Source organism: Natator depressus, chromosome 12 (assembly GCF_965152275.1).
Source record: "Natator depressus isolate rNatDep1 chromosome 12, rNatDep2.hap1, whole genome shotgun sequence".
NCBI lineage: Eukaryota > Metazoa > Chordata > Testudines > Cheloniidae > Natator > Natator depressus.
The window spans coordinates 14,299,132-14,318,448 of NC_134245.1; the positions used below are offsets into that span (position 1 = coordinate 14,299,132).

General features: G+C 40.6%; 1 protein-coding gene across 9 annotated transcripts in view; it reads right to left on the reverse strand.

Moving 5' to 3' along the window:
• Positions 1-19,317, reverse strand: part of CHD9 (chromodomain helicase DNA binding protein 9) — a 182,314-nt gene that overhangs the window by 60,207 nt on the left and 102,790 nt on the right. For all 9 annotated transcript variants that reach the window (XM_074968612.1, XM_074968615.1, XM_074968613.1 and 6 more), the window contains 6 exons: positions 18,160-18,403; positions 14,253-14,429; positions 13,084-13,227; positions 12,147-12,402; positions 2,660-2,870; positions 406-601 (listed from right to left, as the gene is read on the reverse strand). In XM_074968612.1, coding sequence (XP_074824713.1) covers positions 406-601; positions 2,660-2,870; positions 12,147-12,402; positions 13,084-13,227; positions 14,253-14,429; positions 18,160-18,403 — 1,228 coding nt within the window. The remainder of the gene's footprint in view (positions 1-405; positions 602-2,659; positions 2,871-12,146; positions 12,403-13,083; positions 13,228-14,252; positions 14,430-18,159; positions 18,404-19,317) is intronic.

Genomic DNA, 19,317 nt, shown 5'->3' on the forward strand with positions numbered 1-19,317 from the left:
TTCTGTGATATCCTCAAAACCTTCAGAGTTTTATAATCTCACTAATAGTTTGCCTGTATTGCACTGCATATACTGCAAATTTATTATGATTTAAGCAGAGAACTAATTTTATTAAATGAATAAAGAAAGTCTATTTTGAATATTTTTGGGGAGAAACAGAAAAAGTTAAAGAAGAAAGCCTTTCAAAATTTACATTTGTATTCGGATTTCAAGATAATTACAGAAAATGGGATGGAAAAATATAGCTCTGATTATCAAAGACACAGCCCAGCCAAATACAGTTGATCTTCTGTTTGTATACTGTAATCCTATTGTAAAAAAAAAAAAAAAAGCTCTGTTATACTGTTACTGAAATATACAGCCTGGTGGTTTTTATGATCCAGTTATAACCTCAAATGAATTTACCTGGAGATCATTCTGAGGATTCCAGTCAGAATCAAAAATTATACATGTATCAGCTGCAGTCAAATTAATGCCTAATCCACCAGCTCTGGTACACAGAAGAAACACAAACCGATCAGAGTCTGGTTTGCTAAACCGATCAATAGCAGCTTGCCTCAGATTTCCTCTCACTCTCCCATCAATTCTTTCATATAAGTACCTAGAAAGTGCAAAAGAAACCCCTTATTTAGAAAAACAGGTATTACAAAAGCACAGTTACCTATCATCTACAATGGAAAAAAGTTATCTTTGCTTTCTATTTATCTCTCATGAATAGCACTGATTTGGATACACAGGTGAATGCAGATAAACACAGGGATGGATTTATATGGCCAGCTGCAACTTTCTTACTTTAACACTGGGAAAGTGTGCTATCTGTCCTGACTTGCATGCACCAAGCATTTAATTGGATCCAATGAGGGGATTACAGGGCTCCCACCATATAACCCATAACTCAGCCCACACTTCTGAATCATCTCTCATACTCTCAGAGAGGGTATCAAAAGTGAAATCTCGGTCTGCAAAGCCTTCAGGTCTTTCCTTCTCCCATAGGGCTGAGGTCCACCAATGAAATCTCACGTCTCTTTTACTTGTGGGAGCTGGCCATCTGGCCTTTATCCATACTGGATACTGGTTGCAAGTAGCGACAAATTAAACATTCCTACAAATGACTAATATTGATTTTTAAGTCCTATGTCTATTTAATTAAACTGTACTTCCATGATGCTGCAGGGAGGGTGAAAAATCCCATCAGGCCTCTGACAATTTGGCCCCAACAGGAAAAGCTCCCTACACACCAACATGTGTGATCATCATAAAAACACAGCTCCTATGCTATAATTACAGGGACGGAGGGTAGAGCAGCAAAATGGGACAAGAGGCTCCAAAAGACACAGGCAGAAGTTTAAATTAATGAAGGGGAGGACAAGGAGTTAGCTTCCATTTTCCTCTGGCTGCCCAATCAGAGGCTGTGGGGCACCACCCCGAAAGTCCCACTCCCTCTAGAGCTGTCTACCACATTTCAAGTCTTTAGCAGGGCTCACAAAGTGAGCGCAAATTATAACATACTTCGGTTTCGTATTGTAATATGCTAAATTGTCTCATCACATATGGGATTATTGGGTAATCAGTATAAAGCAATGTTTAGATAACTGTCACTTGAGAAACCAGTATTTGGATTGTGAACAAGTATTCCTTCTACAAATAAATTAGTCTTTCTTTAAATTTTAGCCCGGTTTATATTTGATTAGCATTTTTTTTTTTGCAAAGTGTTGAACATTAGCCTAACTGTAATATGTAATAATTTCTATTAAATTCTAAACTAGTAATTTTGTTCTATCAAGCTCTCAAGACCAAGCAAACTGGAACAAGAATAAAGTCACCCCCCCACCAAAAGTCTTTAAAGAGGCACCAGTGAAACTACGTTTTCCTTAAGAAAAGCTGACAAAATGAAAAACCTAGTTAAATTATTGCTGCTTTATTAACTTTTATAATTACAAAGACTCTTGTACTCTTGCTGTAATATCAAAATATATGTGCTTTGCTCCCACACCTTAAACCATAGAAACACCACATGCAGAGAAATAAGTGGAGTAAACTGCAAAATTTGTATTTAATTGTCAGTAGAAAGCTTCACAAGCATTTTTCCCCCTTGCTGATCAACCATAAAATGGCACAGCAGATAATCCACAGGCATTTTGGCAGTCAGCCATGTTTCTGGTGTAATGCATTTTGTCATGTATTAACTCTGACAATTCTAACCAAAGAGCAAAGCCAAGTCATACCTCTATGGCATTCAAAAGAAGAGTCAACCTGTTCAGATGCTGCACTAGTCTATGTATTATTTGTTTATAGAATAAGAAACATCTTTTTATACACATTTTAAAACAATATCACAAAATCATATGAATTGAAATCAAGATACTGATACAAGCTGAATTCCTCCTTGTAATTGCTAATTTGTACAGCAAGCATTGAAAAAAAACATACAACTATGGTCCTAAATAAAATTGCATCATAAAGGTTATTAAATATATGAAATGCAAAGTCTTTCCAATATAATTTTGCATGCATTGTGAAACATTAGCTATATATAAGAATGGTACCAACTTTGTTTTTTTTTTTTTTTTTTTTAATTTTAGTAGGTTGCAATCATTTATCAAAAAGATATCCCTGTTGAGAACAGCACACAGAGTTTATGAAATATGTAGCATTCTACCTTTTATGTATTAGGTAGTCCTCAAGGATGTCAAGACAGCGCACCATTTGAGAGAAGATAAGCACCTTATGGCCTCCTGCTTTCATTTTTGGAAGAAGTTTATCAATGAGGACCAATTTACCAGCAGACTGGATCATTGCTTGTAGATGAAAATCAGGAGCAGTTGGGATATATGTTTCCCTAAACTCCCCAAGGATTTTCTCTTCAGCACCTGTCAAATAATAAAAATATATGACTAATCTCAAAAGAAATGGTGGTTGTTATTTTTTCACCCACACAACAAGTTAATGATCACACAGCTTGGTTAACCCACTCTATTTCACTGTTTAACTGTTCCCTTTGGGGCAAATTCTGTCCTCCAACCACAGCCATTTTTAAAAACAAAAAAACAAAACAAAAATCACAACACAACCCAAACCACACATTACAGGCTACAGCTGTAAGTAAAGACAGATTTTTTCCCACAGGAGGGAGCATAAATAGAAATCTTGGGAGGGATTCCCCCTCTCCCCACTAGCCACGCTCCCATATGCTGATGTGACAGCACAAAGGAGAGGAGAGAGTGAGCAAGTGAGGGAGGGGGGATGAAGGGAGTGGGTGGGTGGCCTTGGGAAAGGGCGGGACAGGGATGTTGCCTTGCGGAAGCGGCGGGGCAGGGGTGTTTGGGTTTGTGCAATTAGACAGTTGGCAACCCTAGTAAGGCTGCCATTAAAACCCTGTTGTAGGAGGCATGCTGGGGGCAGTAAAGGCATATTTGGTGTCAGGAGAAGTGTGCTGCAGAAATTCTAGAAGAGCAGACACCCATACATAGCCAGGGATGAGCTGTCTAAGAGGACGGGAGGGTCACATTGGCCTTCAGAACAGTCCAAAATAAAGAAGACACAAAGATGGCTTAAAGAGACAGAGCACATAATCACACCTGTTTATCTTTCTGAGTGGCCCTAAATTCGTCAGGCCAAATTCACATTTTATGTACCTCCTCTGATGGCTACAGACTTCAAATAAGTTACACCTGGGCTGAATGGAGTAATTCATTTTAAAGTTAGTTATGACAAAAAGAGAAACAATATTTGGGCACATTGTTTCAGAGAATGGAATTTAAGGAACAGCAGTTGGCCTTATCCCATCAGAAATTTGAGTATACCTGCCGAAATAATTTACAAAGGTTTCAGAAACATTGTATTAACACAAAACTAACTTTTTACACTATAGGTTCACAGCTACAACATTCATAACCAATACAATTGTAATTACTGATTAAAACAAAGCCACTGGTAGCTAAGAATTTTGTTTTTTTAAAACCAGAAGAGCATAGAAAAGAAGATATTACTCACCTTGTGGAAAAAGAACAGGAGTACTTGTGGCACGTTAGAGACTAACGAATTTATTTGAGCATAAGCTTTCGTGAGCTACAGCTCACTTCATCGGATACACTCAGTGGAAAATACAGTGGGGAGATTTATATACACAGAGAACATGAAACAACAGGTGTTACCATACACACTGTAACCAGAGTGATCACTTAAGGTGAGCTATTACCAGCATGAGCGGGGGCGGAGGGAGGGACGACGACGGACCTTTTGTAGTGATTATCAAGGTGGGCCATTTCCAGCAGTTGACAAGCCTCTGATAGTGTGGCTGATGTGATTAGGCCCTATGATGGTGTCCCCTGAATAGATACGTGGACACAGTTGGCAACAGGCTTTGTTGCAAGGATAGGTTCCTGGGTTAGTGGTTCTGTTGCGTGGTTGCTAGTGAGTATTTGCTTCAGGTTGGGGGGCTGTCTGTAAGCAAGGACTGGCCTGTCTCCCAAGATCTGAGAGAGTGATGGGTTGTCCTTCAGGATAGGTTGTAGATCCTTGATGATGCATTGGAGAGGTTTTAGTTGGGGGCTGAAGGTGATGGCTAGTGGCGTTCTGTTATTCATAGGGCCTAATCACATCAGTCACACTATCAGAGGCTTGTTCACCTTCACATCTACCAATGTGATATAAGAAGAGGGTGAAGGAGGGTGGGTAGTGGAGCACCCATAGGTGGACACATTTTAAAGAAACACAGTTAGTACACAAACTAAGTAACTTCTTCTTTTTTGAATAGTGTCTTTATGAGTGCTCCACCTCAGGTGACTTCGAGCAATATTCCCAGATGGAGGAGGCAGCTTCAGAATAGTTCAGAACTGAAGACAGTACTGCAGAATCAAGTGTCAAATCAGATCTGATGGAATGGATCAAGACATAATGTTTTGAAAACGTATGTACTGAAACCCATGTACAGGCTCTATATATTTCAGATACTAGCACATTCTTTTATAATGCTGTAGATCTTGCTTGTGATCTGGCTGAATGTGCTAACACCCTTTGGGGGGAATGAGCACCCACAGCATCATAACAAGCAATAATACCAGATATCCATCTCAACAGTCTCTGAGCAGAGATCAAGGACCCTTTGATCTACCTGCAAAGGAAATGAAGAGCCTATGTGACTTCCTAAATTTTTTCATCCTATTTAAGTAGAAGGCCAATGCCCTTCAAAGATTCAGGGCATGTAAATAGAATTCCTGTAGAGAACTATGTGGCTTTGGGGAAAACACTGGAAAATGAATGGACTGATTAAGGTGGAACTTTGATAGAACCTTAGGTAAGAATTTAGAGTAGGGACATAAGGACATCTTGTCCTTAAAGAACGCTATAAAGGGGAGGTTCTGCCATCAAGGCTCCAATCTCCCTGATCCAACAGCCTACATGATGACTACTAAAAAGGCCATCTTCATAGAAAAATGCAACAGAGAACAGGTTGCCAGTGGTTCAAATGGAGGTCTTACAAGGTCACTGAGTACAAGGTTAAGGTCCCAGGTTAAAGCAGGGTTTCTAGTCTGCGGACAGAGTTTCCCCAAACCCTTAATAAACCTATACAATACTGGATGAGCAAATACAGACAATCCTTCTACCAGAGGATAAAAGGCTGATATTCTGGCCAAATGGACCTTAATCAAACTAATTTATAACCCTGGTTTCTTTAGATCCTACAGATAAACCAGGATGACTGAAAGTGGCACCAAATCAGGCAAGAGGCAACAACGACAACACGAATGGAAGAATCTCTTCCATTTCTGCAGGTAAGTAGTGAGGATTGATCTGTTTCTATTATTCAGTAACACCTGTTGTACAGACTAACACGGCTGGTACTCTGAAACCTGTTGTACTTATGTAGAGCAGGAGGATTCTAACCCCATGAACATTGAGAAGCCACACCTTGAGGCAGAGAATTGCTAGGCTGGGATGAAGCACATGACCCATATCCTATAACAGAAGATGAGTAATGGACGGAAGCTCAAATGATGGTTGGGTACATAGGTGAAACAGGTATGGGTACCAAACTTGTCTCAGCCACGTCAGCACTATAAGGATAACTCTGGCTCTGTCTTGTCTGATCGTGTTCATCACACTTAGTATCAGCAGCATTGGAGGAATTGCAGAGAACAGACCCTTCTTCCAAGGAGTGGTGGCCCAGATCCCCTCTTGCGCAGAAAAGAGAAGACTTCCTATTCCTAGCAGCAGTGAAGAGATACACCTCTGGCAGTCCCCATCTCATGAATATGCTGAAGAGAAACTGGGCATCTAGATCCCATTCATAATTCTGTGAGAACTGTCTGCTGAGGAATTGTTGTTCTGAATACCTTGGAGGTAGATCTCTGAAATTTGGATCTGATGAGCTATGTACCAATCCCATACCTTCATGGGTTTGGCACGCTGGAAGGAGGATCTTGGTCCTCCAAGCTTGTTGATATAGAACATGCAGGATATGTTGTCCGCCGTGACCCAAATTGATTTGCCCTGATGAGGGGTAGGAAATGAAGGAAAGCATTCCTGACAGCCCTGAGCTCCAACAAATTGAGGTGAGTTCCCCATTTCAACTGTGATGCATCAGTCACTTAAGGGGCTGGGTGACAGAAAGGGACTCCCACACAGATATTGAGTTAATTCTTCCAACAGTCTAAGGAGTTCCTCACACATAGAGAAACTATCACCTGTCTATCCAGTGGGTCTCTGACTGGAGAACTGGTCATTCTGAGCCAACCCTGGAAGCAGCAAAGACATAGCCCTGCATGATTGGTCCAAAGGTTCAAGCTGCCATGTGTCCCAGGAACTGAATTTCTATTGTGGTTCAACGGTCCCCTGAATTGCTCATCCCAGACCTGACAAGGTTACGAATCTGTCTAAGGAAGGTAGTCTCTGGCTGTCAACAAATCCAAATATGCCCCTATAAACTGTATCTTCTGTACAGGGGTTAATATGGACTTTTTTTTACATTAAGCTGCAGACCCAACTCCTGGTACAGAGCAAGGGCCATCTGGATGGAAGACAGCACTGCTTCACAGGAATGGTTGCCAAGGTACAGGAAGACTAGGATCGCTTCTTGTTGGAGGTAAGCAGCCACTACTGCCAGGACTTTTGAGAACGCCATTGAGACCGAGGAAAGGGCAGCACTCAGTATTGGAAATGATCTTGGGACTACAGTGAAACATTGGTATTTCCTGTGCAATGGGTGAATCTTTTATATGAAAATAGACATCTTGTTGGTCGAGGGCCAAAAATCAATCCCCCTTCTCTAGTGAAGGAATTATAGCTGCCAGAGTTACCATCCTAAACTTCTCAGACTTTACAAATTTGTTTAGAAGTCTTAGATCTAAGATCGGTCTGCACCCTGTGTCCTTCTTTGGCACAAGGAAATACGTAATCCCTTGTGCTTATAAGCTCCTAAATTAAAAAAAAGTTCACTTCTTGTCTCGATAAAAGCTTGTGAGAGGGGTCCCTGAAGAGGAATGGGGTGGAAGAGAGGGAGTGATATAAAATGGATGGTTTAACCAATGTTATGACTCCTATGACCTACTTGTCAGCAGTGAACTGCCTCCAAACATACTGAAAATAGGCAAGGCAGTCTCCAAAGTGGGAGAGGTGGGCTAATGGGCACAGCTGTCAATACAGAGACGCAGGAGGATTCAAACCCTGGATAGGTGGTCACAGAGGGTGGCTGGGCGTCCCCCTCTCTCTGAAATCTAGGTCTCTTTCTGGGTGGTTTGGTGGATTTAGGGAATCTGGAAAACTGAGCAGGATGAGATCTTTGGGTAGTCTGTGACCTGTTAAGCCCTTTCTTATTTGTAGATGTATATGTGCCCAGGGATTCTAAAGTAGCCCTAGAGTCCTTTAGATTCTGCAATGACTCATGTTTTCCAAGAACAGTTTATGACCATTGAAGGGAAAGTCCTCCAAGATTTTCTGTACTTCTCTCAGAAAAAGCAAAAGATGGAGCCATGATACCCTGCACACAACCACCGCCATGGAGATGGACCTAGCAGCAGTGTCCACTGCATCTAAGGATGCTTGAAGAGCCGTTCTGGCCACCAATCGGTCCTCTGAGATGATCAACTGGAATTGCTCCCTATGTTCGTGTAGCAGATGTTCAATAAAAACTGTTAATCTGTTATAATTTGTAAAATTATATTTGGCTATGACCGCTTCGTATTCATGATCCTGAATTGCAAGGTTGCTGACGAACAGGTCTTTCACCCAAAGAGATCCAGCCTTTTCTAGTCCTTGTCATATGGGGTAGACTTAGAGAAGTGCTGCCTACCCAGCTCATTTACTGCATCCACCACTAGGGAGTTTGGTGGAGGGTAGGCGAACAGAAGGTCCAAATACTTAGGGAAAACATAATACCTCTTGTGCGCCTGCTAACATGTGGATGTCAGGAGTCTGCCACACCATCTTAGGCAGATATAGGAGCCCTCATTGATGGGTATCACCACCATGGAGGATGTTGTTCACTCTAAGATATCAAACAGTTTGTGCTATGAATTCTTGATCTCTTCAATAGGAATTTGAAGAGCGTCAGCTATCGTCTTTGTGAGGTTTTGAAATTGCCAAAAATCATTGGCCATGGATGGTGGTGGAGGCATAGTCACCTCACCCAGCGACGAGGATGAAATAGGTTCTTGAAGGGTGGCCTCCTTAACTGCTTTAGCTTCCTGCTCCTCAAACATCTGCTCCTGTGGAGGAGCAGGTTGAGCAGGAGAGGGCTGAACAACTCTGGCCTTCCTATGCGACAGTACTGGTGGTCTGGCAAATTGCTGTTGATAGACAGCCCAGGTGGGTTGGGCCATACAGAAATGGGAATGGTATACAAGGTTGGTTCCCCACCACCCTTCATAATGAAGCCGATCTTCCAAATAACTTTCAGAGAGTGGTTTCCTGAAGGGATATGTTGGAGAGCCCTGAACAGAAACAAAGGAGACCGACTGGAAGCCTCCCTCATCCTCCTCCATCTCATCCAAAGGAGGGGCACCTGCAGAAAAAAGTGGAGAGCCCTGCAATACCGAGGGTGGTAGTCCAGAGATCAGGGTTTGGTACCAAGAGATGTTCAGTACCAATGAAGAGTGGGGACTCCAGTTCATCTATTATCAAGAGGTCCTTAGTATATGTGAACTCCTGCAGTACTAAATAGAGGATTGGCACTGAAGCAGTAGCCAAGGCCAAAACTGCCAAAGCAAAGAGTACTGATGATGGTGGGCGTATTGAAGTTTATGCCGATGGTATCTGGCACCGTTGCTTGCTTGGTGCCAAGGGTGCCTCATGCATGGGTACCAACATCTGGGCTGAACTCAACAGTGCCAGTCGACAGTGTCTATGCTTGCCCTCTTTGTTGACAGGAGGTACCAAAGCCCTGTCAGAGCCATCTCTCTTCTCCGTGCTCCTGGACTTTACAACCTGGCTGCTACTGGAGCACACCTTTGAGTCAATGGTGTTGAGTGAAGAGATTGAGGCTTCAGAGATAGTAGATCTTGCTGGAGACCTGGATTTTTTCAGAGTGGACTCCCTGAGGAGAGAGTTTGCACTCTTCTTTTAGGAAGCCTCCAAAGTCTTCCCTGTCTTAGCGGAAGCCTGCAAAGAGGTAGAAGGGGCACCAGATGTGTCTGGAGACAAATGTACAGGGGAGGGTCTCCTGACCTCTCAAACTGGCCAAAAGGAGCATTCCATCATCAGCAGTTTAAGTTTCATCTCCCTACTTTTCCTTGCCCTGGACTTGAGGGCCAGGCAGAAGTTGCACTTCTGGAAGACATGGGGCTCCCACAAGCTAGGGACACAGAGTGGCCATTGTTCACAGATACAGCTTCTTGACAAGAGAGGTAATCTTTAAAACATGGTGAGCCAGGCATGCCCTGCTAGGAAAAGAATAAGCCTCCCTGAGTGGAAAGAGCAAAGTAAAACAATCCTCTCACTACTTATCTAATTAAATATAACTATATTAACAACTAAAAATTAGCTATAAAAACTTATCTTAACCACTACAGAAATATTAGAAAAGCCAAGGCACACTCAAGGTGGACATGCTAGGGCTCCATCTCAGGCTGAGGCGGTTGAAAAGCAACTGAGGATGGTTCACCTGCACACCCTGAATAGCCTCAGCATCTGGCACAAAGAGGCCCCCCTATAACTTTGGTATCCAGCATGAGGAGGTATCCGCCCCAAAGAGGCATGGAGTCGAAAGGACACTGCTAACTGAAAATCTCTGATCAAGGGATCGAGAGGCTTATGAGCGCTCCTGAAGTGGAGCAGCCATAGGGATACTACTTGAAGAAGAAGAAGAGGGATCAGTTCTGGGTCCAGTTCTGTTCAATATTTTCATCAATGATTTATATAATGGCACAGAGAGTACACTTACGAAGTTTGTGGACGATACCAAGCTGGGAGGGGTTGCAAGTACCTTGGAGGATAGCATTTAAATTCAAAATAAACTGAACAAACTGAAGAAATGGACTAAAGTAAACAGGATGAAATTCAATAAGGACAAATGCAAAGTCCTCCACCTAGGAAGGACCAATCAGTTGCACACATACAAAATAGGAAATGACTACCAATGAAGAAGTACTGCAGAAGGGTCATAGTGGATCACAAGCTAACTATGAGTCAACAGTTTAACACTGTTGCAAAAAACCCCAAAACATAATTCTGGGAGGTATTAGCAGGAGTGTTGTAAGCAAGACACGAGAAGTAATTCTTCCACTCTACTTTGCGCTGATTAGGCCTCAGCTGCAGTATTGTATCCAGTTGCAGGCATCACATTTCAGGAATGACGTGGACAAATTGGTGAAAGTCCAGAGAAGAGCAACAAAAATGATTAAAGAGCTAGAAAACATGACTTATGAGGGAAGATGAAAAAAACTGGGTTTGTTTAGTCTGGAGAAGGGAAGAGTGATAATCGTTTTCAAGTACATAAAAGGTTGTTTCAAGGAGCGAGAAAAACTGTTCTCCTTAACATCAGAGGATAGGAGAAGCAGCAATGTGCTTAAAATTGCGGCAAGGGCGGTTTAGGTGGGACATTAGGAAAAACTTCCCGTCAGGGTGGTTAAGCACTGGAATAAATGGCTAGGGAGGCTGGGGAATCTCCATTGCTGGAGACTTTTAAAAGCAGGTTAGACAAAACACCTGTCAGGGATGGTTTGGAAGATAATCCTTAGTCCTGCCAGAAGTGCAGGGGACTGGACTAGATGACCTTTTGAGGTCCCTTCCAGTCCCAATATTCTATGATTCTATGAGTTTAAGTATTTTAGGAGCTCACTGTATTAAAAATACAAATGGTGATGTGTTATTACAGGATCGTATGTAACTAGTCTAGGAGACATGACTAATGTAAACCTTGGGAAGTGCTATGTGCATCAAAGGACTCTTTTCAACAATGGGCTAAGACAAAAATGAACTGTTAGTTTAAGTAGGTTTCCCAGGAAATCTCTAGGAGGAGGGGCAAGCAAATGCACCTACTCTGCTCATGCAAGAACTCTGCCTTTGAAGCTTTGCCTACAGGAAGGAAACTTTTGTCTGCTGACCACCTGTTACATGACGACAGATCAAAGACTCAAAAACTATTTAAAGAAGTAACTCTCAGATTAACAAGTGATCTTGTTCTGAGAAAAAGAAGTTATGAACTGGTAACCCCAGAAAAACCCCTTAGTGGGGTCTGAAGGACTGTTCACTGGCCAGAGTCCTTGTTGGAGTAGAGGTGATCTCTGGTAAGCTTATTAGCATCCTTGCATGTATTTTTATTGGTTTTAAATATATTTTCTCTGTAATGCTTTTACCTTAAGAATAAACACGCTTGCTTAGAAAGAGCCATGTGGTAACCAAACTGTGGCAACTACACTGTTTACTTGCTCTGTGGAAAAAAGAAAAGCAGGCTGGCTTAGGCAGTCTGACTTTGCTGGGGAATTCCCAGTCTAGGCAGGGAGCTGTGCAGACTGGAAACACCATGGTCAGGAAGGAGAGACATGCATGTCTCTGCTAAGAGAGGCAATACTCGGGAGCTAGAAAATTAAGAGTGGGTGCCTTGGCTAGACTATAGAGGGGAACTACAGGTGCAGCTGCCCTGAACTGTGACACCAAGAACAGAAGTATATCAACTGAAAAAGTCAGTCTTTTAATTTATAATGTTTTACCTTTGATAAGATAAGGGTGGTTGCAGCACTTTCTGAGTTCCATCATAGTGTTAACTAGATTGGGTACATTAGCTTGGCCAGCTCCTTTCGACAAGAATGCAAAGTTCTTCTCCAAAATTGCCCGATAATATTTCTTCTGGATATTAGTTAGTTCTACTTCAATTATAGTTTCTTCCTTGGGAGCTAACTTTTTCTCTACATCTTCCTTCAACCGTCTCAGCATCATTGGTTTCAGGATAGCTTGTAACTTTTGCACCTGAATAAAATATATATATAACTGGAATGTATGCAAAGGTAACAAAGAAGCTTAATTTAACATTTTACAATCTACATTTCCTATTTGCCAGATTTACATGAAATATTTGCTTGGAAGGGACACAGTCTCACTCTCAGAGACAAGTTACCAAAGTAATTTTCTAGGTGCTCTGATTACAGAAAGGAAGCTTTTAGCATTTGTCAGCAGACAACCTGGCCTCAAAGAGGAAGAACTTGAATTTCCATTAATCTCACTCCTTTATTTATCATAGCCACATAATTTGTTATTTAATAGGAAAAAAATGAATTATTTAATACCAAATAAATAGCAAATCTTTATAGGTTATATTTCATTTAGAGATGTTTGTTCTGTGCATCAAATCTGTGATGCCAAGTACACGTCCTTGGCTTGCTTAAAAATTTGAGAGGGTGAACCCTCTCTTTACCGTCTTGTGTCACGAAGTGAAATTACATATCTATATGAAGAGTTGATCTGCGTGAGGGTTGATAGTAAGTTAGTCACCCAAATTCTTTTGGCACTGACTGAAAGGGCAGTGGAGGCAGAAAGGATTTAAATATAATCCATTTATAAACCATAGTATTAAAGAGAAAAACAAAACAAAAAACATCCTCAAATTATTCACTGAAATTGGAAAATTAAGAAGTTGTTTATATGTACTACCTGCTCCTCCGTTTTAAGGTCCCCAAATTCCTGCATGAATGTAGATTCAGCAGGAAAACGCAAAGGTTCAAGAAAATGAAGGAGGCTAAACAGTTCTTCTACTGTGTTCTGCAGTGGCGTGCCTGTCAACAGCACTTTGTGCTCCTATATAAAGACAGATGTCACATGAAATTCTTATGTGCACAGTTAGCAAAATGTTTTTTTTGTTTCTGAGCACTAACATCGAATTGATTTCAGTACACAAGCACTAGAGATCTGATGGTTTATAAACAAAAGAAAGAGCATCAGTAAGCAAACTATTTGAGAACCAGAATTTCTCTAAACTTTACATTAATATCATGTGTCCAGTGGTCTATGGCTAAGATACTATGTTAATAAACTTCAAACTACATTATTAACCTGTGAACAAAAAACTCTTGTTACAGCCAAGTAATAAAGAAATAGTTACACACTTTATTTCCCTCTTTCTAATATTCACATACACTTCTCTCTCAATAATTACTGAAGTTTATAGTAGAAATTAGAATACCAAATTAGACAGTTGATACATTTAGTCTAGTACTGTGCTTCTGACAGCAGGCAATATCTAATGCTTCAATGTAAAGTAAAAATTTATAAACTCAAAAAATCCCATAATGCATCTAGTCATTTGTGCATTATAATACATGAATAGTCAATGGCAATGAATTCCTTTTAGAACCTTCCAGGAGACCAGGCAATGGCCTCAGGCATAAGGTGTTATAACCCTTAAATCTTAAACAAGTAAGCTGCAAACATATAAGCAATATCATCATCCAGTTCCTTTTAAAGGTGTCAATATTTGTGTATACTAAGAAGTTGAAAAATACTGTATAAATAAGAACTATGATTGCAGTTAAAACTCTGATTCAAAATAAATTAAGCTATCAGAAACAGATCTAGTAAAATGGATTCTGCTTATGCAAGTTGCATTTCAATCCCACAAAACTATATTTGAAAAGGTTTCTGAAAATTGTACACCTTAAGCTGTGAAAACTATCAGTAGTGGAATAATAAAACTTTCATAGCTGCCCACATATAAAACATGCTCTTTATGTCTAACAATTAAACAGCCTTATAATTTATTGTAGTATTCTCCCTAACAGGAAAGAAATCTCATTAAACCAAGTAAATGAAATGCAGCCACTCACAAGATTCATGAGTTTGAGTCCCTCCAGGAGTTTGCAATTTTTATTCTTCAGCCTGTGCGCTTCATCAATAATAACACACCGCCATTCAATTGCATTGAGTTCTGGACAGCCACCAAGAATCATTTCAAAAGTGGTGATAATAGCTTGGAACCGGTAAGTACCTCGAATGATACGCCCCTAGAGATTTATTAACAAACGTAACAGTTTGTCACATTATCTTGAATCTTCTCATTTTTCATTCTCAAGTTGCCAGTTTTGCTACTGAAATATTATCCAGTAGTGTTTTAAATCTTGAGATATAAATCCTTTTCATCTTACCAGAGACTCACTACGATTGTGCAATTCTATAATTAATACTAAATGAATAATTGTCCATTTTCAGTAATGCTGTGTTGTTTCATGGACAATAAATTTCTAACCAATTTGAATTGCTTTTCAATCATTAAGTGTCCTATCAAATAGAAGCATTCTTATCATCTGAACAAAAGTCAAAAGGCTATCTTAAGCATCTACAAAATGGAATCTAGACAATCAATCAATCATAATACTGGATGGGACACCATTATGCACTAGTAAACTGTGAAAATTGCATATCAGCCACTCAGAATCAACTTATTCATAAAAATTCAGTCACACACTTCGTATCATTCAATATAACAAAAAAACATTTTAAATAGAACTTTGTCTAAAAGAAAGCTAATACAACATGGTTTTCCTGTTTTGGATCAATATTTTGGTTTTGAAAACAAATGTTTCCCTTATACTTTTATATTCTGCAAAACCTTGATCTTTATATAGAAGAAAAAAGAGTAGAGTAACTCCTCGCTTAACGTTTAGTTATGTTCCTGAAAAATGCTACTTTAAGCACAACCATGTCAAGCGAATCCAATTTCCCTATAAGAATTAATGTAAATAGGAGGGGGTTAGGTTCCAGGGAAATTTTTTTTCCCAAGACAAAAGACTATTTTATATATATATATATATATATATATATATATATATATATACACACACACACACTCTCACATATATATACACACACATATATATACACACACACACGGTATAAGTTTTAAACAAACAATTTAATACTGTACACAGCAATGATGATTGTGAAGATTGGTTGAGGTGGTGAAGTCAGAGGGTGGAAGAGGGTGGGATATTTCCCAGGGAATGATCTTACTGCTAAATGATTAACTTGCACTGGCTGAGCGCTCAAGGGTTAACACATGGTTGTTAATGTAGCCTCACACTCTACAAAGCAGCACGAATGGAGGGAGGGGAGACAGCGTGGCAGAGAGAGACACCATGTGTGATAGGTTTCAGAGTAGCAGCCGTGTTAGTCTGTATTCGCAAAAAGAAAAGGAGTACTTGTGGCACCTTAGAGACTAAAATTTGAGCATAAGCTTTCATGAGCTACAGCTCACTTCATCGGATGTAAGTAATCTACTTACATATGAGTTAGATTCTGTTTTGTTTAAATGGTTGATAAAATAAGTTGTGCTGAATGGAATGTATATTCCTCTTTTTGTGTATTTTTGTAACTTAAGGTTTTGCCTAGAGGGATTCTCTATGTTTTGAATCTGATTACCCTGTAAGGTATTTACCATCCTGATTTTACAGAAATGATTCTTTTACTTTTTCTTTATTTAAAATTCTTCTTTAAGAACCTGATTGCTTTTTCCTTGTTCTTAAGATCCAAGGGTTTGGGTCTGTGTTCACCTATGCAAATTTGTGAGGATTTTTATCAAGCCTTCCCCAGAAAAGGGGATGTAGGGCTTGGGAGGATTTTGGGGGGGAAAAGACGTTTCCAAGCAGCCTCTTTCCCGGTTATATATTTATTAGACGCTTGGTGGTTGCAGCAATAAAGTTCAAGGGCAAAAGGTAAAACAGATTGTACCTTGGGGAAGTTTTAACCTAAGCTGGTAAAAATAAGCTTAGGGGGTTTTTCATGCAGGTCCCCACATCTGTACCCTATAGTTCAGAGTGGGGAAGGAACCTTGACATGGAGATGCGCATTGCCCCTTTAAGTACTCTGACTCCTCTCTAAGTACACTGCTTTTTTAAGTAGATCAGAACGCTGAGACAGCAGCTGCTGCCAGCAAGTTGCCTCCATCCTGAGCCCTGTCATGTCTCCACCTTGCTCTGTGGAGATGGGGAAAAGGAGCGGCGGGGAGGGGGACACCCTGACTTTAGCACCCCTTTCCCCATTCTCATTCTCTCTCCCCCCCCCCCCCGCACAGCAAACAGGAGGCTCCTGGAAGCAGCTGCAAGGGATAGGGCAGGAGCAGCACAAGACAGTGGGGGGAGGGACAGCTGAACTGCCCGGCAATTGATAGTCTGCTGAGCGGCTGTCACACAGGGAACATAGGGGAGCGGGGAGCTGATAGGGGGCTGCCGGTCCACTCTGGTTTCAACCCCCACCAGCTAGTGCCAATGGGCTGCTCTGTCTGCAAGCAGTGGACAAAGCAGGCTGCTGCCAAACAACATTATAAGGAAGCACTGCGCAACTTTAAATGAGCATGTTGTCTAATTGATCAGCAAGGTAACAAAGAAACAACATTAACCAGGACAACATTAAGTGAGGAGTTACTGTATTATCCTGTAACAGTTCCATTGACATTACGTCCCTCCTGCCACAGGCACCAAACGCTGCAAGTTGTTCAATGGGCTCTGTTCAGGCACAGGGGTCCACCTGGGAAGAGCCCAAATGAACTACTTTCACCACTGTGGCCTAGATCAGAGTCCTGGATTACTTATTTTGCTAAGACTGCCATATTGTTTATATCTCAGAGCACCTTTAATGAAAACATTATGTATTGCTCTTGGAAGAATTATTCATGTACAAATAAAATGATCAATCACATTATGTAGGCACTGATCCTGACTCCATAGTTAAGGATGAATTCATATCATACATATCGCAACAAATAAAATACATCGGTGAATTATTGTAAACTTCATAGGCCATCAGATTGTTTCTTTGGGGTCTGGGAATCTACAACTGCTCCGTTTAGTTTCACTTATAATTTTGAAAATGAAGTAAACAGAAAGGTAGGGGGAAAAATTTTTTTCTCAGACCTTCTTTACACAGTATGAAACAGTAAAATAGGACACAAGTCAATTTAAAAATATCTTTTCCATGTTACATTTGATGTTTAGAATTTAGGTTTTGTATTTTGAAAAAACTATAAAACCAAATATAAATGTAAATTTAATTAATATTTTTAAATGAAAAAATGCCTCTCTCAGGAAGTAAAAAATGGCCTTTGTAATGCTGGAAATAGCACACAAGAATCAAACAGTTTAGTCTAAGACAAGGCATATGCAAAAAGAAAGAATGTAATTGGTGAAAATGAAATCAATTTTTTTTTTTAGTTATTTCAATAAAACACAAGTTACTAGTAATACATGTAAATTTTTTAATATATACAATTTGGATCTCAGTAGCGTTCATTTAAATCTTGAAAGGGAATTAATAGCCTTATACAAAGCAAGTAAATTAATTTTCTTTGAGACTATGTAAAGCTTGGAGAACTTCACTTTCTTTTCCATCTACTCTGCAAATTCAGGCCCAGATCCTGCAGTTGACTATATTTGGGCTCACCCTCGCCTCCCCATAGAGCCCTACTGAAGTCAGTGATGGGTTACACCATGCATAGTCAAGTGCAAAATTGGAGGGGCTCAATGATCTAGAGGAACTGGAACAATACCAATTTTACCACATATATTAAACTCACCTATTAGCACACACTAAAGATTGATAAACAGTAATTAAAAATATATACTCTGATGTAAAATGGCTTTTACTAAGACACATACCACTGATCTCTACAGTGTGCTTTTCCTAGTTGTTATCTGAACCGGGTTATAGATGAGCTAGTGTACAAACACATCACTACAATACCTGTGAGTCCCTGAAGTACATCTCATACTGCTGTATCATCTGCCTGCTAACCATGCTCCCATGATATACTACGACATTAAGATCAGTCCACGTGCGAAATTCTCTTTCCCAATTGGTTATAGTGGAAAGTGGAGCTATGATCAGGAAAGGCCCTCGTATACCAGTCAGGAGGATTTCATAGAGGAATGTAATTGACTGGATGGTTTTGCCAAGACCCATTTCATCTGCTAAAATGCAGTTTCGTCTGAAATTACAAATATATTTGTTATTAGGCTAGAGCGAACCATAAATGTTGCACTTTTACTCAAAAGGACAATATCTGAAAACAATTAAGGTTCATAAAAATATAAGTCTAAAACAGATAATCAAAACTGAGGCAGTGCAGAATAGGCTGAACGGTATTCCTCCCACTGTCATAAAAGCATGAAACTGGGTACCCACCCAGAGGTCGAACTGTACCTCTTGATGTAAAAACCCAGGAGGCAGTCAGGGAGGAGGCGAACTCCACAAGGTTCCTCTTGCAGAGTTTTGTTCAATTCTCTCTCTCACGGTAGTGTCAGCCTAACTGCCGTCCTCCCAGTAGGAGTAGGGAATTGGGCTACAAACCACACAGATTCCCTAGAAGGATCTACTGGAGGTGAGGTCCTGTGACCCTACATCAGCTCCTGGCTCTGTGCATATTCTGTGGAGGACCCAGCACACATGGGAGGGGTGAGTGCCATGCTTGGAATATCCCATCTGCACCCAGATATAGGACCTACGATGTCCCCATCCCAAATTTTGGCCACTACAACTAGGACAACAGGTTTAAGGCCCCCAGTGCTAGCTTAACACCACTGGTAACATCCCTATGTCTAAGCTCCTGGAATGCTGTAAATATATGCATTTCCTTATGTTCTTTCTTCAACTTGTTTGTCCTTATGTGCGCTTTATTACTTTTTGAGACACAGAAGCCAGCAGTATAGAGACCCCCACTTGTTCCTTCCACAAGTCCCTTCCATTCCATTCTGTGCTATAAATGTTCAAAACCCTGCTGGTGACTTATTTCTGGATCAGTCTTGGCTTGCCCCCAACCTCCTCCACCTTCTACTGGTTTTTTACTTCCCCTTTCTCTGGTACTCCAATAAGCAAGGGTCTGACCCTTTTGTCTTCCCTGCT